General features: G+C 33.6%; 3 protein-coding genes across 3 annotated transcripts; all 3 read left to right on the forward strand.

Moving 5' to 3' along the window:
• Nucleotides 1-3,589: 3,589 nt before the first annotated feature.
• Nucleotides 3,590-7,423, forward strand: LOC141660340 (uncharacterized). The gene is made up of 5 exons (XM_074467317.1): nt 3,590-3,799; nt 3,981-4,103; nt 4,214-4,300; nt 5,593-6,222; nt 6,902-7,423. Exons 1-5 carry the CDS (start codon nt 3,614-3,616, stop codon nt 7,205-7,207), a joined length of 1,332 nt encoding a protein of 443 aa, XP_074323418.1. The 5' UTR covers nt 3,590-3,613; the 3' UTR covers nt 7,208-7,423.
• A 2,232-nt stretch (nt 7,424-9,655) lies between these two features.
• On the forward strand, nt 9,656-16,899 carry LOC141723513 (E3 ubiquitin-protein ligase ORTHRUS 2-like). The gene is made up of 9 exons (XM_074525337.1): nt 9,656-10,251; nt 11,637-12,169; nt 13,011-13,136; nt 14,295-14,394; nt 14,493-14,554; nt 14,630-14,732; nt 15,040-15,190; nt 15,731-15,945; nt 16,155-16,899. The coding sequence occupies exons 1-9, from the start codon at nt 9,817-9,819 to the stop codon at nt 16,611-16,613; spliced, it is 2,184 nt and encodes a 727-aa protein (XP_074381438.1). The 5' UTR covers nt 9,656-9,816; the 3' UTR covers nt 16,614-16,899.
• A 2,027-nt stretch (nt 16,900-18,926) lies between these two features.
• Nucleotides 18,927-21,869, forward strand: LOC141661991 (APO protein 3, mitochondrial). The gene is made up of 3 exons (XM_074469031.1): nt 18,927-19,061; nt 20,208-20,614; nt 20,997-21,869. Exons 2-3 carry the CDS (start codon nt 20,229-20,231, stop codon nt 21,862-21,864), a joined length of 1,254 nt encoding a protein of 417 aa, XP_074325132.1. The 5' UTR covers nt 18,927-19,061; nt 20,208-20,228; the 3' UTR covers nt 21,865-21,869.
• Nucleotides 21,870-22,148: the final 279 nt, after the last annotated feature.

Below are 22,148 nucleotides of genomic sequence, written 5' to 3' on the forward strand. Positions count from 1 at the left end.
TATTTGAAATTTACGTGTGCGAATCTGTGATTCGCGAGTTTTTTAAATATTTTTAAAAGGATTTACTTGGTAAAAATAAGGTTATTTGATCCTTATATATTTTTATAAAATTATTAGAGTATGATAAAAGTGTGAATTTATTTTATTATCTCTAGAATAATCCAATATACTTTTTAAAAATGATAGTTTGAATTATTTTAAGGTTTGAGTATTTTAAAATGATTTTTCAAAAAGTATTTTTATTTTATGAGTTATCTTGCGAAATCCGCATAAATTAAACCGTTCGCTCAAATATTATTCTAAAAAGATCAAGAGATAGATATTTTCTTAAAATTTATTTTAAAAATGAGTTTCAGATTTAAAACGTCTTTTTCCTATTTATTATTTAATTTACTAATTAAATTGAGCATTATTGAAAATCAGAAAACATAATTTTGAGAAAAGGGATGTGAAATTACAGGTGTGCCCCGGGGCTTATAAACCCAACAGGCCAATCCCCTTTCTTTCTTTTCTTGTCATCTCTCTTTTTTTTTTCTCTCGAGCTCTCTTTCTCGTCTCTCTCACGATTCAGAAAGCGAAGGCGTTCGATCTAGAAAAGGAAAAGAGATTTTAGGTGGCAGTAACTCAAACCCTGTGAAAAAGGAAAGTTTTGTGAGGCAAGCAACTATGCCCTTTTATTGTGATTTGATCACATATAATTTTTTATGATATGCATTGACAGAGTAAATGATCTCCTTAATACTGTTGTTGAATCTTGTTGATAAACCCTGATATTAGTTCATTTCATTTCAAGTACATTTACCATGTTCTTATTAATATATTGTTATCCATAAAAACATTTGACCCTATACAACTTGATGAATCTTTCTTACTCGATACCTTGTTAACCTGGATCCTTATAATAGTAAACATGTGCCTTGCTAACGTATCGCGCTTTGAAACCACCTTGTTTAATAGCCTCGATAATACCTATGCTTGATGATTGATCATTTCCCCAACTTACGTTCTTTTCGATTTCAATTGCTTATTCATTTGAATTATTGAATGAAATTTAAGAATGATTTTCGACTTGAAATAGTCCAAATGATTTCAAAGGCTAGTAACGTTTAAAAAAAAATTATCTGAACTTTCTATATTTCCAATATAAAGGTTTTCGATGAATTCCTAAAGATTGGATAGAGGCGTAAGAGGCTAGCAGGGCTAGTCCATTCGCATAAGAGGCTAGCGGAGCTAGTCCAACATTATAGGCTGAATAAATGACGAATGAAGGTCAGTTTGGGTTGATCACTCGTATTATATTTAAAAGATGGATAATTTAATCAAGGGTTCTATATTGTTAAAAGTGAAAGTAAAAGATTTTTAAAGTGTGCGATAAGCACTATTCATTGCATTTTATTTTAAAATTATATTATATTGACTGAAGTTCTTATAGTTGTGTGAACCCATTTGAGAACCCCGTCATTTGATCTTGAAAATTGAATTTGAATCTCGCATGCCTTGAACCCCTATCTTGAAATCATTTCCTAGATATCGCTAAGCTACCGCCACCCAGTATATTGAGAATTAGTATTACGGTTATGTTTTGATATTTACAACTGTTTACTAGTTACTTGTTGAGCCTTTTTAGCTCATTTATTTGTGTTGATCTAACATTGACAAGTAAGTAAGAAGATGGCCAGACTTAGGCGCACCGCTCGTAAGAGTGTTCCTGGCGGTCCTTTCCGTACCGTCAGATTCCAGGTGCCAGATCAAGTAGATGCAGTGTGAGAAAGCGATGTTAGTTGGTGGGGAATGTAATAGTTGGTTTAGTTACTTTTGGGTTATCTGGCGATTCTAAGTCGGAGTCGTATTTTGAATAATTTATAAAAAGGGTTGTTTAATATTATATTTTCTGGTTGGTGTTTGTAATCTTATCCCATATTTTATCATGTTTAGATCCTTGCAGCTTTCAGGGTTTAATTTATTTAAGCTGTTATATTATAGTTAGTATATTAGTGTTGTGGGTCCTCATTTCTAACCCGAGTTTGAGGGGGTCACAGGCTGGTATCAGAGTTACAGGATCCAGTCCATGAGATAAGTTAGAATTAAAAGGGGTGTTAAGATAATATGATAGTTGCGAGAGTGTTCGACTCACATAGAGTTAAGTTAAGACTATTAGGTATAGTCTGAGGAAATGGGTAAATTGAGAAAGAGATTAGATTAGGGACTCGAGTTAATCGAAGATTTGAATTAACCCTAATGTTGTTTCTTGGTTGTATGTTTTATCTCAGGATCCTGATTGTAGTTTAGATGGTAGTTATGTTGATTCGACCTCTCCTGTTAGCCCTCCTGGCTCTCCTATGGGTACTCCTCCACCTCCATATAAGGAGCCCCCTTGCACTAGTTCAGACTCCGAGGAGGTTTCGTATGAGGATACTGTTACCCCTATGCTTGTTTCTCACATGATGTCAGTATCTGAGTCCCCAGTTGTTTGGGGAGATTCTCCCGCTTTTATGCTTGAGTCCCCAGTTGTTTGGGGAGATTCTCCCACTTCTATGCTTGAGTCCCCAGTTTTCGATAGGGTTCATGTTGTACTTGTACATGCCCATGTTATTGATGATTTGGCTCGGGACCGTGACTTTGTGTTTGCTTGTATACCTGAGTTGTGAGCCCTAATAGATAGGACGACACGCGAGTCTTGACTGCAGATGTCGGTACCAGAGCCTGAGTGGCGTGTTCGTATTGAGATGGTTGAGCAGGTTGCTCGTAGGCGTTTGGATAAGGGTCCTTCTTCCACTGATGTTGATGCTGAGGCCCGCAGAGTTCATAAGCTGTTGAGATGAATACTATTAGTGTTGAAGGAGGTTCTTGACCGTCATGTTTAATTGTGGATATGAGTTTCGGACGGGAAATCTGGCAGAGCCCGTAACATGTTATTGTTGTTTTTCAGCGCCAGTAGACTTGAGATGCTTGGTTAGATGTCGGGTTCCCCTTATGTTGTGTTATGATCTATTGTAGTGATTGTTGTATCAATAGTAGTTAGATAAAAGTTAGGGGTACATAGGGTAGTTAGCATGTTATTGTTGTTGTATTTAGTGGAAATATAATTATGTTTATTAAATATATACTATTATATTAAAAATAAAATATTTAAAATTTGGTTGTTAGTCATTTGGTCATTCAATCCAGACCCTTCAGATTAAATTGATGAGAACCGGTAAATATGATTTTTATAAATTATTTTCACGGGATATAAGTTTCGAATCCCACCAATAACATATTATTAAAATTAAAATTTATAATATATAATAATAAAAATAATTGTGAACCGCACGAGTTATACATTAATAATATATTATACATAAATTATGTAAAAAAATAAAATTAAATATTTTATAACTGGTTCTATTTTTCGGTTCGATTTTGAGAGTAAAACCAAAATATAATCACACCGATATATCGGTTCGATTTAATTAATTTTTTTATTTTTATCGGTTTTGCTTTTTCGACGCGACGCGATTTTTCGGTTTTTCGATTTTGCTAGTCTACATGTCTGGGGTGTATAATACGTATACGGGGTGCGGTGTGGGTAGTTTGCTACACTTCACACATCACCTAACTAAAACTAGAAGCAATGCCTCCCGATCCACACAATTTTGGCGCCAAAAACGAAATGGCCAATAATCTGAAATCTCAATTTTCTCAAACTCCATCAATGCGCGCGCTCCGCTGCAAATTCACTCGAATCGTCTCTAATCACGATCAGCTCAAAATCGCTTTTCATCAGCTCAAATCTCAGATCGAAAGCGGCTTAAACGAGGTAATCATCACCTACTTATTCAATTTCGGTTCGATTTCATCAATTAGTGTGTTCGTAAACAAATTTCTTGCTAATTGTTCATCTCTATCGTTATCGCGAGTTTGTATTCTTCAATTGGAGGTAGATTATGAAGATCACTTGTTTTATTTACGAGCTTCAATTTGATTTTTGTGTATTTTAGGCTGAAGATGTGTTTAGATCACTTGCGATTCCATTGTCGAAGCTCGTTGGTTTGAAGACCGTTGAAATGGCTGAAGAAGGAAGATATAGCAATTTTTTCATGACTTCTGATGCACGAACTCAGGTAATCTGACATGTATATGTATTTGTACGGTAATATAGACATTACGATTTTGAAATTTGAATATTAGGTTTAGTTTAATCGTGTTTGATTTGCGGTTATTTTTATGGCAGAATCGTTGGGAAAACAGCGGTAGAACTAATTCTCCAGAAGGCTCGCCATCTGCGACAGATAGAGTACATCAAGCTCATAAGTTTGAGGTGAGTTCTGTGCTGGTGCAGGTCGTATCTGTGATTTTTAGAAATGTCGCTTTGAAATTTGAGTTTGTGCGAGTTATGGAGCAGGTTGCATCTGTGATTTTAAAAAATTTGTATAGCCTGATTCCTTTTATTTAAGTGAATTGTCATGTATGCTTAGCAGCAAGTTGCAAGTCTTCGAACAGGTGACTTGACTAAAGAAAGATCTCGTGCAGGTCGTATCTGTGATTTTTTAAAAATGTCGCTTTGAAATTTGAGTTTATAAGAGTAATGGAGCAGGTTGCATCGGTGATTTTAAAATTGTCGCAATGAAGTTTAAATTTATGCGATTAATGGAGCAGGTCGCATCTGTGCTTTTAGAAATGTCATTTTCCTAATTCCTTTTAATTAGTGGATTATCATGTATGCTTAGCGCCAAGTTGTAAGTCTTCCAAGAGGTAACTAATAAACTATCTAGATTATATAAATGGAAAACTCATAAGTTTAAGGTGAGTTCTGGGCTCGAAAAGGCAAAATTTTAATTTACGCAAGTAATGGAATAGGTCAAATCTGTGATTTTTGGAAATTTCGTATATCCTGATTCCTTTTAGTTAGTGGATTGTCATGTATGCTTGGCAGCAAGTTGTAAGTCTCCGAACAGGTGACTACAGAAAGATCTAAATTATAAGATATGTACTAGTCTTGAATGTAAAGAATGTATCTGTCTCAAATAGTTTGATCTAATATTTGAAGTAATTATTATGTGTTCTAACCAGCATAAGCAATACTAGATTTTGACGTCTCGCAGGAGATTTTTTTGTACCTCGGTGTAATTTATGAGGTATAGTTAATTTAAGTGCTTTTCTTTGCATGTGGTTTTTTAACCAGTAGACATACTACTATCTAACTCATGAGGCATGTGACACCGGAAATGAGGTGTTGCTGGAGTTTCTTGGAAATCAGTCTTTATTTCTTTTTAACGGCATGGCATATTTCTTGACATTGATCAGTTCAGTGGAACAAAAAAAAGGCTTTTTAAAGATTAGATATCAGGAGTATAATGACTACATATAACATAATCTATGTTATGTCATGTTGCAATGCAAAGGTTTGCAGTAATGTGGTTTCTGCAAATATTGTTCAAATTATTACATAGTGCCTGTGAGTATCTCTATATTGGTAGGTTTTATGCTTTCGAACTGTAAACTTAAATATAACATTAAATTGCAGTTAACTAGTTTGGTTAGGAAACCTGATCTGCTGTTTCATTGGATTCGTGTGTATGTATGTTCTTACTTGAGCTTGTGATGCCACAGGAAGACTTTACTACCAGAGCTACCATTGCCAGGAAAGATCTAGTGCAGAAACAAAAAAATCAACTAACACAGTTGGTTTACCTTCTTAGAAAAATTGAAACTCAGGTTAACTCTAGCCAAAATAAAGTTTCTCAGAACATCGGTGATCATCAAGTCTCTATGCGAAAGTACTTTGAAAAAGCTATGAGATATATATCTACTTTTTATCAGTCAGGTCAAAACTATGAAGCCTTTCTTGTCACAGTCCAAATCCTTAGAGCCACATTTTCTCGAGTGCATAATGTCCTTGGGTCGGTAGAGGGTGATGTTGACGATTTGATGCATAAACTTGCTACACTAATGTGTAATCCGATGATGGAGTATGTCAAGGGCATGAAAGCTGAAATAACATCAGGAACGTTACCGCGGTTGCTGACAGTAGTGGAAGAAATGGTGGAAGAAAATAAAGATCGAAGACTAGAATTAGAGGAAGCAAGAATGAAGGTGAAAGGGGCAGAAGAATGGAAGATTGAGGCTTTGAGCAGATTGGAGGAATCAGAGGCAAGAGCAAGGAAGATGCAATTACAGCTAGGACTCTTATTGGAATCTGAAAAGAGGCCCTTGAACTCGGAGCGTAACACTGGGCAAGAGGTATGCTATACAAAATCAGGAACTTAACGAAAAAATGAACTAAATATATATTTTTTTAATTTATTTTTAGTTTGCTAAGCAAATTGCTTTAGTTCTGGATTGATTATCTTGCAAGTCATGTATTAATATCTGTTTACTGTTGCAATGCCTTGTGCTTGTTTGATTACTAATCAAGAAGAACTATTGATAAACTCCAGATAGGAAAAATAATGCTACTAAAATGTGTTATGCATAGCTTAAAGACTTCTTTTTTGCTAAATCATAGCTTAAGACTTGGTTAATTAGTTTTCACTTTCATAGACTTTTAAAACAGCATCTCCTTTATTTCAAATCAACAGTCCAATAGTTCAACTCTTCTGTGGGATTTTCAAAATAGATATGCTGTTAGGTTAGGTTTTTTTTGATAAGCCGCTGATAGGTTAGGTTTGATATAATATTATCATCATAATTTTGTTATGCTCGATTTGTCAGTGATCATCTGTAATACAAATTCTCATTGAGATTCTTTCTAGTATGATTAAGTTCTTAGTTTGGACTAGAGAAGTTTTTTATTGGTAGGTGCCATTTTAATTGCAATATTATGTCATGCTACATAGTGAATCTTCCTTTAAAAGTAACATCATCTTAAAAGTGATTGTTATTAATAATATTAACCATTTACCCTGGTTTGTTGTCGAAGTTCATATGTTTTAGGGAAGATCAGACAAAAGATGAGAAGTTATTGTGGGAACTACTGAAGAAAAAAAGGAAATACCAACCACCAGACAGTCCATTTGCACAAACAGGATCCCTGTGCACTGGGACCAACAACAAACATCAGAAGTTAACAAGGGGGAGGTCTTCAGTCCATTGCAAGCCCATAACAAGAAGTTGTGTCCAGGGATTAAATCCACAAACTCCGCGCTTGGATTACTTGATACCCTTGGGTTCAACGCCTTCAGCAACAACTCACAAGTACTTTATGCGCAAGCGCATTACACCATGAGATTATGCCCAAGTGGTACATAGATTTCTGCATTATATGAATTTACTATTTCCCAGAACTTTTCACTACATTCCATTTGACTGTTAACTTTTTGCATTGTTTCGGTATGGCAGTTGTATGAGCTAAATTGGTAGAGAGCTCAAAATAGTTCTGCATTTTAAACTGATGTCCATGTGTTTGTTAGTTTTCATTATATATTGCTGTCTGTTCTATTCATTAGCATTACCTAATTACTGCTAAAATGCATAACATTTTATGGCATTTCCTTAAGTTGCCGCATTGCAAGTTTTCAACATAGAAAACAAAATTTAATAAATGCACAAATAGAATACTTGTAGTTCATGGGCTTGTACTTGATGCATGGCCTAGCTAAATTACCATTCTTGTTGGTCTTTCCTGGTATAAAAATCAGATGAGGTGCTGTTGGTCTTTCCCCATATAAATATCAATGAGGTGGTGTTAAGAAAAAATGACAGTGACTGTTATTTGGTTGTCAAAGATATATTAGTAATTTTCAAAAAAGTATATGGGAATTAGTTTAAGATTTGATTTCTTGTGAGTTTAAATATTAACTGAGAAAAATGGGTCTGAGGATGAACTCAGGCAACTCCCCTGAGGTTATAAGGTTTTTCTATACATTTTTAATGACAATTTTGTAAATACCAATTTTTATTATGAATTTACAAATTTACCGTCATGCATTTATATAAGAAAATGTTAAATAAAATAACTTAAATTTTTGTATATTTTTTTTGTATAATTGTCCAAGGGAAATTATGGTTTGATCATCATAAATTTGTGCATTGTTCAATTGATAACTAGTTACTCATTTCATCTCATATTATGTGTTAACGGTCAATTTATTTGAATTTTGAACGTAAATTATACTTAATATATAATTAAATAAAATTCAAAATTTATATCATTAGAAAATAGATTGTATCCTCTTTAAAATGTATTTTTCAATTTATAAAAATAATATATGAACTTTTTATAAATATGGGTCAAAATATGGTCAACTTGACTATATAAAAGTACACTTAATATAATATGAGATGGAGGAGTAATATTATAATGACAAGAAGATAACAATACAAATTTACAATCCAAAAATATTGCTATGATAAATACTAGTTATACTCAAATATAGATTTACGACATTGAGACACATTAAAAATTCAAAAAGTCAAAAAAGCACAATATATAATTACAATTAAAAGAAATTGGCCCCAGGAACACACATTACACTGAGATTTACTATATTGACACACATGGAGAATTCAAAAAATCAAAATAAAATGTAGTAAGGATTTCCCGTTTGACCAATATCGATAAAATAAAAGCAAAAGTACGCGTAACTGAATATTAATTTATTTCAACTTTTTGTTAGTACTCATATAACATTTTTTAAATTTAAATTGATGGAAATTTCTATTTTATGCGGTGAATAATAATAATAATAATTATTATTATTGAGATGCATATTTATATTTGTATACTTTGATAGTTCTTTGTATTGATATTCCTTTTCTATAAACAAGTATCTGGATAAAAGTAAAATATAATTTATAAGATATGTGTTTTATTAATGCATATCTTCATTTCATTTCTTTTTAGAATTCCAAAAAGTGATACACAATCTACTAAATGCATATTCACAAATAATTGGTATCTCACTAAAAATCTAAAACAAATAAAAACAGAACGTGTAGCAAATATTAATTTTCCATATCCATTTCCAATATCCTAGTTACCTTCCATTTTTTTTTTTAAAAAATATTATCTTTCTTGTAATCTAACAGGTGTAAACCTAAGAGGGGTGTATTTAATTAAAATTTTAATTTTTTTTTTGGATTTTGAAAATTCTAGAATATTCAACTTAAATTCTAAAAAATTCTTTAATATTTGATGTTATTCAATATGGATTTAAAAAAGTTTTTTAAAATACGTGGTATTCAATTTAAATTTTAAAAAGTACATTAAAATCTGATGTTATTCAATTTGGATTTTAAAAAATTCATTAAAATCTTCTGATATTCAAAAGTTCATGTTTTTTTTTTGTATTTTATAAATTGTAGATTTTGATGGATTTTCTAGTGTATTTTATATTTTCAAAAATCTTAGCAAAATCCAATAGATTTTGATGGATTTGTAGAAATCACCACTTTTTAAATCAGACTTTACGAGATTTATTCAACTGCTAAAATCCATCCTCTAAATGAAATCTGAATTGAATACGATCCTTAAATATTCACAAAACTATCAAAAAAGAAGAGAAAGATAATTAAAACACACAGAAAAAGAAAAAAATGCAAGTCCACAACAACATATGCACTCGACCACACAAGATAAAAACCAAAACACGGAACTAACGTCCAACTCATTTCAAAAGGCCACTGCTTTTTCCACACTATGATATCACTATTCATTTACTACTAGCATTCACTATTTAACACCCGTCTCTCAACACCGCTCTCGCTCTCTTTTTTCTCCGCCTATACACACAATCACAATCTATACACACACATACACATTTCATTTCACATCTTGTGCATTCACACAACTCAATCTCTTCACATTTATTTCTTGAATTCAATCGTACCTAAAAAATGTCTCAATTGCCTTGCGACAACGACGGCGTTTGCATGGTGTGCAAAACGAAGCCATCGGAAGCCGAGAAGCTCAACTGCAACACGTGCGTGACTCCCTGGCACGTGAGGTGTCTTCAATCGGTGCCTGAAACCCTAGCTTTGACAATTCAGTGGAACTGTCCTGATTGCACTTCAATGAACGCTGATTGTGTTGTTGTGAGCGGAGAGAAAGGCGAGCTTGTTGCGAAGATTCAAGCGATTGAGTCGGATGAGTCGTTGACGGAGCAGGAGAAGGCGAAGAAGCGACAGCTGCTTCTCAGCGGTGAATCGTTATCCAGGGATAAGGGAATTGATAATGATGATGGAAGTGGAAGTGGAAATAGTGTTTTGGATATAATTGGGGAGAATATGCAGTGTTCTTTCTGTCTGCTGGTTCCGGAGATGCCTGTTACGGTTAGTTATTCGACGTTATGTTTATTTTACTAAAATTTCAGCACTTGTTTAGGCTATCAACTTCTTTCTCATTATTGTTTTTAATACTAACATTATGTGAAAATGTGTATGTGTATGCATAGAATTTGATTTAAGCATCTTTATCGACCTGAATAACTCCTGTTTTTCGTATATGTATGTGTTTATGTGAAATGAAAACGTGTATGTATATGCATAGAGTTTGATTTAAGCAATTTTTTTTTCGACCTGATTAAACTCATGTTTCGTAGATGTATGTGTGTGTTGAAATGTGTGTTTTTCGTACATAGTCTATCTGTCTATAGACTTTAATTTAAAGGTTTTTATTTGTAGAATTATGATTTCTGTTTGTTCTAGGTGCTATTTGTATGTGTGTGGTGTGTGGATGTTCTTTTTGTGATTTTCAGCATTGTTATGTGATTAATTTCGAGATGAGTCTATTTCGGTAAGTTTAATTCTAAGCTTGCGAAGATTCACTTCTTTGGATGAGCAGCACCTGGAACTATGTTGATCTGACAAGTGGTATCTGTTGTTAGGGTGTATAAATTTGTTTGCTTATACAGTAGTGGATCATGTTTCATCATTGCTTTTGGTTTTATTTTCAAATTTGTTATTGTTCCGAGTTTCCAGTTTAGAACTCATATATTGATTTGGTAGGATCTCTTTTTGTAACTAGTTGCTAATAGAAGCATGTTGTTGTAATTGACGTTTGAGTATGCTTTTACCAAATCTGAAGTTGTGTGCAAGATAAATGGGATTTAATTTTTTATGTATTGATTGGGACATAGCATCGGTTTGTCTGTCCATTTCATATCTCAGGCTTGTTTGCAGTATTAGTCTACACCTAAAAAGGGAACAAGTGCAGGTTAGGCTGTGCTTCATTTTCTTCAGGATGCTAATTCTATTTTTTGCACAAGTTGGTCATATACCTTGAACATTTACATTTCTTTACCTTCTTGTCATTGTTAGCTCATCTGTTATTCTGTTTCTCCATCTTTTGTCATCATTGGTGCTCTACATGCAAAAGAATGTAGCTCTGACCTTGGTTATATATGTAGTCGACAGATGATCTTCTTAGTGAATGTAGTTGTTTGATTTGATGGTTACTACTACTGTGCCCCTTATTTATACTAAATAGAATTAACTTATTTTCTGGGAAGGTAAAAGTAAAGTTTTCATATCATAGATACATAAAGGTTACTGCATACAAAATTAGCAGCAGTATTGTTTATTGTTTATATTTTTGAGTATACATGAATTTGAATCTTGTCATGTGAATATTGTTTATTAATTGGGAGTATGCATGTAACTTGCACACTATAGACACCTAATATTAATCATTTAATAGTTTATTTTTCTTTTTTCAGGCACCATGCGGACATAATTTTTGTTTAAAGTGTTTCCAAAAATGGGTTGCGCAAGGAAATAAGATTTGTGCAAAGTGTCGCCGCAGCATACCTCCCAAAATGGCTAGTCAACCACGCATCAATTCTTCACTTGTATCTTTCATCCGAAAGGCCAGGATGTCCATATCAAGCTCTGCCCTAGGGTTATCAAAAGATCATCGGTACGTGCATAACCAAGACAAGCCTGATAAAGCATATACAACAGAGCGAGCAAAGAAGAGTGGAATGGCTAATGCTGCTAGTGGGCGGATATTTGTCACTACTCCCCCCGACTATTTTGGACCTATTCTTCCTGAGAATGATCCAGAGAGGAATACGGGTGTTTTGGTTGGAGAGTGCTGGGATTCTCGCATGGAGTGCAGGCAATGGGGCATACATTATCCACATGTATCAGGAATTGCCGGTCAATCCAATTATGGTGCACAGTCAGTTGTAATTTCTGGGGGCTATGAGGATGATGAAGATCATGGAGAATGGTTCCTATATACCGGAAGGTTTGTTAGACATTTGTTAACACTTATTATTAGTTGTATCTTGGACTGTAATTTTGTACAACTTATGACTATTGGTTTGTGAAACTGCATATGTCTAACATGTTTAGTTTTTGGCCAGTGTAATGATAATTAAGCATAAAATCTATGATCTCTGGTATGATTTTACACTTAATAGTAACAGAAACAAAGCATTTTAAGATATATTATTTCTTTCCAAACCAATATACAGTGGAATTGACAGTTTAGATTTCGTAGTGCTATTTTAAAATTTATTTATTTATTGTTAAATGATGTTTCTTTTCACATTTTTGTGTTCCTTACTGATTATATATGCTAGTCAACTTCTGCATTGTGCTCCTTCATTTAACTTTTTTTTTTAAAAATCACAATCAAATATTCTTTTGAATTTTCCTTGCTGTTGTCTCTTGCTTAATTGATACTCGGTCTTTGCTATTTGATTTACAAGCAACTTTGTACGTCACATCTAATTCATTTTGTACATATTTATTGAGTTTTTAAAGTCTGTTGCATCTCACATCTATGTTGTACATTTTGACCGAGTTTCAAAAGTTTCATATGTGAATCCATTTCTGCATCTTGATCGAAACTAAGTCTATCATATGTGATCAGCAAGCAAGGGTGTAGCAACTCACATCTAAGCCATGTTGACAATAGTTTGAGTTTCAAAAGATTGATATGTGCAACACCTTCTGCATCTCTGTCTTGTACAACATTTATAATTGCTATACTTTTAATCAGGAGTTATGAATTGTGGTACATTCATTTTGTTCTAAGCTTTGATATATAACTCTGTGCATTATAATTTGATATGCCATTCCAGTGGTGGTAGAGATCTAAGTGGGAACAAAAGGACCAGCAAGACACAATCTTTTGACCAAACATTCAAGGACTACAACGAGGCTTTGCGAGTAAGCTGCAAAAATGGCTATCCTGTTCGAGTAGTTAGGTAATATCTATAAGTAGACTGGTTTACCCTATTTTTTTTTTTAGACAATTAATATATTTTAAATTTTGCATTATTGGTTACATAGTTAGAATCGAAAATATTTTATATATCCAGGTTATGTATGGCTGCAAAAAAATGCTGTTTAAGGCCAGCCCAACCGAACGAATTATGAATGTTTGGATAATATTCAAGATGTGCATCAACTTTCTTTTTGTGGCCACAATATGATTACTCCAATTCACAATATCGTGAAATGGAAACTACCATTTTGCTAATTGAACTTAAACAATCAGGAAAAACCACCGTAGATTTAAGTCTGTACGTAGCCCGTGTCGACTGTAGTTTCAAATTAGTGGAGAGTGAGAGATTGAATGTTTCTTCTTCTGGAATATCCAAAGTAGGCAGATATGGAGTTTTATATCACAAAGATTTTTAAGGTTGAACAAAGTCGAACATTTTGAAGGAAATGATTTTTCCTTTTATAACAAAAAGATCAAAGTCAAACTATCTAAACATACGTGACAGGGTATAAAAAATTGTAGAAGAAAACATATAGACTGAAAAGCAGTTGTTCCCACAACACAATTATCGAATGAATCTAAAAGAGATGTGATGAAAATAGAATGATTACAATCTTACCCTTACATCATTATGTTACTACTGTGATCCCTCAAAAAAAACTACTGTGATACATGATTCTCATTTAGTAATACGCATTCATGGAAAGCGTATCACCAACACAAAAATTTGGATGCAAATTTAGTTTCCCCAGTGTTAAGAAATCGGTATAACTTTTTTCTCAAGCTAAGGTAGTTGGAGTGCCTCTTAACTTATAAATCTCCGACATCGTTGAACCTACCATGTCTGCTGGGTTTCTACCATGTCTGCTGGGTTTCTACCAGTATTTAAAGTCTATTTATGAACTGTGGAACTAATTGTTACCATAACACAATACAAATGAAAAATATCACACACTTTACCCGGAAAACCATGATGTTAGAGGTGCAAAGATAATTCATTAACTCAAATAGTAAAGGAAACAATTACCAACACATTGAAGGGACATTTCCTCTTGGGGCAGTTTTGCAAGTCTGATTGGCTCCAACCAGAATACCAATATCTTTTCTATTGATTCAGTGCTGTTTAATTTGTTTGCAGGTCCTATAAAGAGAAGCGATCTAGCTATGCCCCTGAGAATGGGTTGCGATATGATGGAATCTACAGGATAGAGAAATGCTGGCGGAAAGTGGGAACACAGGTATTTTTTTCACTGTGCTTTGTTCGTGGATCACTACTAAACTTTTGGTTTGCCCAAAGATATAATGATAAACTTTTGATAACCTTTTGCTGCACTAGGGGCATAAGGTCTGCAGATACCTGTTTGTTAGATGTGATAACGAACCTGCCCCGTGGACAAGGTTAGTTATAGTCATGAATATGTGCTTTTTCTAAATTGTATTTCCCTTGTAAATTCTCATCAACATTGACTACAGTGATGAGCATGGAGATACACCTAGACCAGTACCAGAAATCACAGAGCTTCGTAATGCATCAGACATGTTCGAAAGGGTTCAGATGCCATCGTGGGATTATAATGTAAGTAGACGAAAGAATATTTCTCTTTTCATAATTGCTTATAACTATTGATTAAGCTGCAAAATAACATATCTGGTATCTGGTCTAACTGGCTGGTTTATAATGTTAATGAAGAATGAAATTACCTATTGGTCACCCTTACCCTTTTTATTTGAATTAGATAATAAATGTTGGGTGATCCATACTGAATTAACTTATTTGACGGTGTCTTTCAGGCTTCAGATCTGCTTTCCTGTATATTTAAGTCTACAAAGTTACCTTTTTCAAAAACTTTTTGTTTATGTTACCATTTTGTTTGTTTTTCTAGGAAGAAAGAGCTGTCTGGGAGTGGAAAAGACCAGCACCCTGTAGCCGAAAACGAGAAATGACAGGAAACGGAGTTTCTGAACTGGGACGGAAATCAAGGAGAGGAAGAAAAAAAGCAGACTCTATGTCTGTAAATGAAAAACTTCTGAAAGGTTTTGCTCCCTTGCTGGCTAATTCTTTGTGCTATCATATACAGACTATAAATTCACAGTTGCTTTAGGTCCTAATTCTGCAATTTCACCCTTAACCAGCTTTTTTGTTATCTTTTTTTTTCTTTCAGAAGATGCCTATTATATTGTATGATTTTTAGTCGTACTTTAGTTGCTTCAGCTAGATAACGCCTTTAGTTGCTTAGATTCAGTGAAAAATATGTAGAGCTTAACTAGCGCTAGCAAATTTAAACATAAAATTTGTACTAAAATCCACCAACTCGACTCCGTTTTATGGCATACCTCTAGCTAAGCTAATCTGGTCATTTTCTTAGACATTTGATTAGTGGGCCTGAAGTATGCAATAATAGATTTGTTTCCAGTTCCATACTTCCCCATTTTTAGTAGAAATTCATTCATTTATCTTCACAAAATGGGGTTAAATTTGCACATGTTTTATACTTGAGGGTGTACTACCTTTTTATTTTAATTAAAATTCTGAATTTTATTAGATCATTCGTTGAGGTAATACTTTCCATGCAGAGTTCAAATGCTTTCTTTGTAAGAGGGTGATGACTTACCCTCTCACAACACCTTGTGGACACAACTTCTGCAAATCTTGTCTACAAGGAAAATTTGATGGGCAGACTTTCACCAAGGAGAGGAGTAGGGGCGGGCGTACTCTTCGATCCCAGAAGACTGTCATGAAGTGTCCCGCATGTCCTAACGACATTTCTGAATTTCTTCAAAATCCACAGGTTTGTTAATTTTTGCATAATTTGATCGAAATTAAGAATTAGACCCTTGTGTTGTGGAATGTGGACAATTATCAAGTGATGGGAGATTTAGAGCCCCTTTTATACTGATTTATGGAATATAACTGTTTACATAATTCTAATGTTCTACTTCTCTACCCTTCATAATTTTTTAGTGGACACATTTATAGCTCTATTTTGTTGAAATATAGGTGAACACAGAAATGATGGTTATTATTGAGAAATTACAACAGAGACCGGAGGATGAGAAAACTGTGGACGAGTCCATTGTGAAGGTAACCGATACTTCTGAAAAAGGCTTGGAGGCTTTGTCAACAGATGGGGATACTGACTCATCAAAAACTCAAACCGAGGTAAATACTGATTCTGAGGAGGTCACAGAAGCTTTATTTCAGGATGCTGAGATAGAAGCCGAGTACAGAACTTCCACTGAGACAAAACCGAGGAAAAGGCAGAAGAAAGCTGATGCTGGTTTGATGGAACTTGGAAGTGAAGGTAAGGAAAAAAGCATGCCCCGCTACATGCTTGATGGTGACAAGATATCGGAGACCCCTATCATGAAATCATCCGGTATAATGTCTACTCCTAGTGAAGAGAAAACCGATGTTGTAGCTGGTGCGTCAAATCTAGGGGAGGGCCAAAAGCCATGAGCATTAGCCCAAGGAGCTGCAGATAAACAATTTTAGTTTCAATACTTCCTTTCATGAATTAGCCATAAACTCAAAACTCACCTTGCATGCTTACATTTCTACACAGGGCTGGCAAATAAAACCCTTTGCATAAGCTAGTCTTTTCATCTTAGTATGATTTGTTGAACAAATTGTAATACAAACTTAGCTTTGTTCTGTACATTTAATAGGGTTTGTGGAATTGCAATCTAATAATGTAGTTGAATAAAGTAATGTGACAGATTTTTAGGATATAATACATGAAAAGGTATCTTTGTTTATATGTGATTTTGATTCTTTATGTCTAGCGCTGTTGTAAGCACAACACCAATAAATTATATGCACAATAACAATCACTTGATCTGAAGGTAATTACAAATTGACAAGTAAATTTACTTGACCAAGCAATGTGATGGCTAAGTGTACCTTCATTTCGTGTATATTTCGTGTTTAGTGTAATTTAAAATTAATAATAAAAATAAATTTAATTTATTTATATTTAAATATTTTATTTTTACTAGTCCAGCTTTAAATTAATAAGTCATACAAACTCAGGTAAATTCAATTCTTGTGAAATATAAATTTGAATCTATTTTGTATCTATTTTTTTTGTAAAATTTATATATAAAATATGAGTGTAAGATATATATATTCATATAATTATGATAAATATATTTATATATTTATTTATTTCGTGTACTTTCGTTTTGTGTCGTGTACTTAGAGCTAAACCCAAAACTGACACTAAATTCATCCGTCTACTTTCGTATTCGTGTATCAAAAATGTCAATCCAAACTTGTTATTTTCGTGTCGTTTTCGTGTCGTGTTATTGTGCCTTATACGAAATTGTCAGCTCTAGCTACCGTTCTTAAATATGTAACAGGATAATTAAACATCTTTATCTTTGAATAAATTGATCATTTTGAAAAACACGATCACTTTTTTAAATATAAAAATAATGTGACCATCATTTTTTTATTTTTTTAGCCAAGTTGTGACCATCATTTTTTCTTTATAATTAATCAATTTTTGAAGACACTTTTTTTTGAAGGGTTGAAGCAAAAGTATTATGTAGCCATCAAATGATAAATATAAATCAGCCGCAATCAATTTTTTTTTGAGAAATTATCAAAATACTATTTTATAAAATTATTTTATAAATTTACTATTTTCTGAAAATATTTATAAATACGGATTGCAATTAAAAACAAACACGTGCTTAGGAATTTATATAAACACGTGTATTTTAAATTGCAATGTTTTAATCAGGTTTTGCGTAACTATAAATGTACACTCGTATATTCATATTAATTTCTTTTAGATCTCAAATAAGTTAAGCCAAGTTAAGCCAGTACTTGTTATTATCAAACTCTTCTTAAAAAGAGAGAAACGCCATTTAGCCAAGAAAAATACCTACACTGAGAGAATTCTATTAATCCATGATGCATATTAATAATAAAATTGTAATTTTTAATCTAAGTCTTGCAATTACAGATGTATTCTTGTGTGATTTTTCATATATTTTATCATTAAAATTGTTTGTCATATATTTTGTAGAATAATAATCTCTTTAAAATAATTTATTTTGTCCCAACATAATAAAATTAATATATAATATGCTCTCGATAAAATAATATACTTACTAAAAAACTATATTTTCATAATCCCAAATCTACTACTTAAAAATGTTTAACGTCAATAATAAAATTATAATTAAAATACCCCACCCCACCTAGAGAAATGCCCATAAATACACATAAGAGAATTTTAGGAGTATTTGGTATATTTTAAGTAAAGTTGTAATTTGTAATGTAAGTCCTGCAATTACAAATGTACTCTCGTGACCTTTTAGATATTTTGATATTAAAATTGTTTTTTATAATTTGTAGAATAATAAACTCGTTAAAATAAAAAAATATTTCATCCTAACATACTGAAAATAGTATATTTTTATTTTTAATAATACTCCCTCCGTCCCTCCAAATGTTTACATTTGGGTGGGGCGCGGAGTTTAGGAAAAATGATAAAATAGTGGAGGAAAGTTAAAAAAATCAGTAAAGTAGTGGGACCGATTAATATTATATGTATAAAGTGGGTATAGTGGAGAGAAGTAGTGGATGTAGTTATTTTAAAAATTATAAAACCTTACTATTTTTGGAAAATTTTGAAATGTAAACAATTGGATGGGACATCCAAAAAAGGAAAGTGTAAACAAATGGGAGGGACAAAGGGAGTATAATATACTCAATAAAATAATATTTTTTACAGATTGTCCCGCATGATAATATTTTTTCCCGTACTTTAAAAATGTTTAATAGTTTTAATATCCTCAACGACATCATTTTATCGACCGCCGCGGCAACAATCACTCACCGGAGACAATCAGCCACCATTCGGACCACCGTAGCACCGCCACCTCCGTGTCTCGAGTGAGTTATTTACAATTATTTATACATCTTAATTTTCTCGTTTTCTGTATTATACTCGATTGTAGTTTCTATTTTGTATATATATAGTCTAATTAGATTACAAATGATTAATCAAATCAATAAAACATTGAGCGAGTATAGTTGTTATAGTATTCTTAATCAGTGTTGTGATTAGAAATGTTAGTTCAAAGTAGCCTAATTGCATTTGCTTCAAGTTTTGAAAGCCTCTTGTCTAGTTGTCTACCGCCAATTCTCGAGAAATTTTGACTAGTTCTCGATGCTCATTGTTTCGTTTTCGGTATTCTTTCTAAACTAAAATTTATTACATGATATTAGGATGTGATATCGATACACACACTGCGTAATTATGTTATGCTGTTTTTGGTTGGGATAAATGAAATGTAGTGGAACGAGTGGAATTAGAAGGAAATAATGGGAGGTAGGAGGGAGGACTTGAAAAAAAAATGACGGTTTGATTTTTTTTTTTTGATGAGATTTGGGTAGAAAATGAGTATGATTGAGAATGAAGCATTCCGTCTCAAATTGGAGGGTTTGAGTTCTAGTCGAGGTTGTTAGGAATGAAATGGTGGAATGAATGAAAATTTAAAACATTTAGCCATGTTGTAAGTGAAATTCGATTCCATTCCCTCCACATCCATTCATCCCGAGGAAACACAATGTTAGTGTTTGTGTATGAGTGGGATTCATAAGGGAATTGAGGTGTGCTTATTTTCATACTCTGATATTAGGTATGGGAGGCGTAATGTATTTTTTTTACCTAGTAATGTGCATTTGAGATTTTTATGTAAAAAGTGTACTTATAAGTTATAACCCAGCTAATAGTTTTATTGGATTTGCTGTTAATGAACTTCTTTCTTAAATTTTGTGATTGAACCTTGACTTGATGCTTATGTAAGTTCATAAACTTTGATTTATATTCTTCTTAATGTAATTTATTGTATTTTCTTTCTTCTGTGTTTCTTTTTCCATCCATTATAGTTATAATAAACATTTATCAATGAGTGGCTCATTTAATTTTTATATGAAAATCATCAATTTTATAAGTTTGCATTTTTTCAATGTACTTTCCTTTACCTCTCAACCGCAAATATATAATCTGCTGAAATAGCTTTATCCGCTTTCCAGAGAATGCCTTTGTGTTGACTGATGCAGCGAAAGTTACTATCAGAGGCTTTTCATACCAAGGCGCTACGTTTTCGATTCAGTCCGAAATGTTCTTGCAATTATGTGCGAACTGTTACGGTGGAAGCTGGAGAAGGACATGATCATATGTATAGAGATGTACCACAGTCCCCTAAGAGCAAATCGGAGAGGAAACCATATGTAACACCAATGAAAATTCTGATTCAGAGGGCAAAAGTGGAGAAAGAAGCTAGAAAGGCCCAGCCATGTAGAATGCTAGAAGAACGACCAGACAATGGCCTTCTCGTACCTGAGCTTGTCAACGTTGCCCATCAGGTCTATCGAAGTAGAGAAATCCTCCTTTCTGGGTTATCTAAACTGGTGAAAAAATTTCCTGTTCAGCGATGCAGGTATGGCACCTTTGATTGCTCTTTTGTAAATATGTGTGTGTGTGTGCCTGCGCTTGTCCAAGTAGGTCTACTACTCGATAAAGGATGTTCTCAACAACCCCATACTTGTTTAAAATTAGGCTAAGACATATAAAAGAAATAAATGCATTAATATGTTCTAACTTCATAACTGCTATAAAAGTTTACTTCCATTCAACATACTAGCCCTTCTTGTCTGAATCGAACTTAGTTCTTTTAAATGGCTAGAGCATATGGCATTATTACTGTCATTCGTTTTCTACTAGAATATCAAGCAAAATTCAATTGCTATTAAGTGACACGGAATTCTTGCAAAGATGAAGGGTCTTCTGTCCATGAACCCCCACAATGTTTTTCTTTTCAGGTACTGTTCTGAGATTCACATTGGCCAAACAGGACATGAAATCAGGACCTGCATGGGTACAAATAGTGGTTCTCGTGATGCTACACATGTATGGAAAAGAGGAGGCACTCATGATGTGATTTGTTTTCCCAATTGTTTCCACCTCAATGATCGTGTTGGAAAACCAAGAGTTGGGCATGATGAGAGGAATACAATTCGACGCATCCCTGCCATTCTGGAGCTCTGTGTACAGGCTGGCGTTGACCTTGACCAATATCCCACGAAGAGAAGAACAAAACCCGTGTATTCTATAGAAGGTAGAATAGTAGATTTTGAGTCGGTGGTTAAAATGGAAGAGAGTGAAAGAGATGTAGAAATAAATTCTGCGACCGCAGAGGATTCAGTGAAAAATATATTTCAATTGGATTGTAAAGTTCTCTCACAGATTCAACCAGAGCCTGTGGAAGAGAAGAGCTTGAGAGGATTAAGCATTTTGACGCTCAAATCATGGTTTGAAATGATCTCAGGGGCCAAGAAGATTATGGAGAAGTATAAAGTTCACACTTGTGGATATTGTCCTGAGGTTCAGGTGGGTCCTAAAGGACACAAGGTGAGGAAATGCAAGGCATCTAAGCACCAGACTCGTAATGGTTTGCACGCTTGGCAGGAAGCAACTATTGATGACATTGTTGGTCCTAATTATGTCTGGCATGTTCCGGACTTAAGTGGACCTCCTTTAGTTAATAATCTTAAGAGGTTTTATGGAAAGGCACCTGCTGTAGTGGAGTTGTGTGTGCATGGTGGTGCGCCCATTCCAGATGAATATAGGAGTATGATGAGACTGGATGTTGTTTCTCCAAATCGTGATGAAGTTGATCTTGTAACTTAACATTGCTTTCCATGAGCAGCAGATTTCATGTAGAAGATGCTTTGTCCATAAAGCCGTCACTGTTATTCTTTTCTTTGCACTGGCTTATGAAGTAGCATTTTTAACAGGGTTTGTGTATGTGTTAAACTTTATAGAACACTCGTCTTTCAGTGATATGCCATAGTATAGAAAATGAGATAGGTTACTGTATTGCATCATGAATATCATTGTGAAAATCTCAAATATATATTATAGAATACAGGGGGTATTATCAAAACCATTGTACTCTATTTAATCTTTGTCTC

Source organism: Apium graveolens, chromosome 5 (genome assembly GCF_009905375.1).
Source record: "Apium graveolens cultivar Ventura chromosome 5, ASM990537v1, whole genome shotgun sequence".
NCBI classification, from domain to species: domain Eukaryota; kingdom Viridiplantae; phylum Streptophyta; class Magnoliopsida; order Apiales; family Apiaceae; genus Apium; species Apium graveolens.

What these genes read in the sequence shown, in the direction of transcription:
- LOC141660340 (XM_074467317.1), top strand. Translation starts at nt 3,614, where the DNA reads ATGCCTCCCGATCCACACAATTTTGGCGCCAAAAACGAAATGGCCAAT. An exon ending in TCGAAAGCGGCTTAAACGAG is followed by an intron (nt 3,800 to 3,980) that starts GTAATCATCACC and finishes TGTGTATTTTAG; the next exon opens with GCTGAAGATGTGTTTAGATC. An exon ending in AGCGTAACACTGGGCAAGAG is followed by an intron (nt 6,223 to 6,901) that starts GTATGCTATACA and finishes TTGTTGTCGAAG; the next exon opens with TTCATATGTTTTAGGGAAGA.
- LOC141723513 (XM_074525337.1), top strand. Translation starts at nt 9,817, where the DNA reads ATGTCTCAATTGCCTTGCGACAACGACGGCGTTTGCATGGTGTGCAAA. An exon ending in GGCGGAAAGTGGGAACACAG is followed by an intron (nt 14,395 to 14,492) that starts GTATTTTTTTCA and finishes TTGCTGCACTAG; the next exon opens with GGGCATAAGGTCTGCAGATA. An exon ending in GAACCTGCCCCGTGGACAAG is followed by an intron (nt 14,555 to 14,629) that starts GTTAGTTATAGT and finishes CATTGACTACAG; the next exon opens with TGATGAGCATGGAGATACAC.
- LOC141661991 (XM_074469031.1), top strand. Translation starts at nt 20,229, where the DNA reads ATGCAGCGAAAGTTACTATCAGAGGCTTTTCATACCAAGGCGCTACGT. An exon ending in TTTCCTGTTCAGCGATGCAG is followed by an intron (nt 20,615 to 20,996) that starts GTATGGCACCTT and finishes TTTTCTTTTCAG; the next exon opens with GTACTGTTCTGAGATTCACA.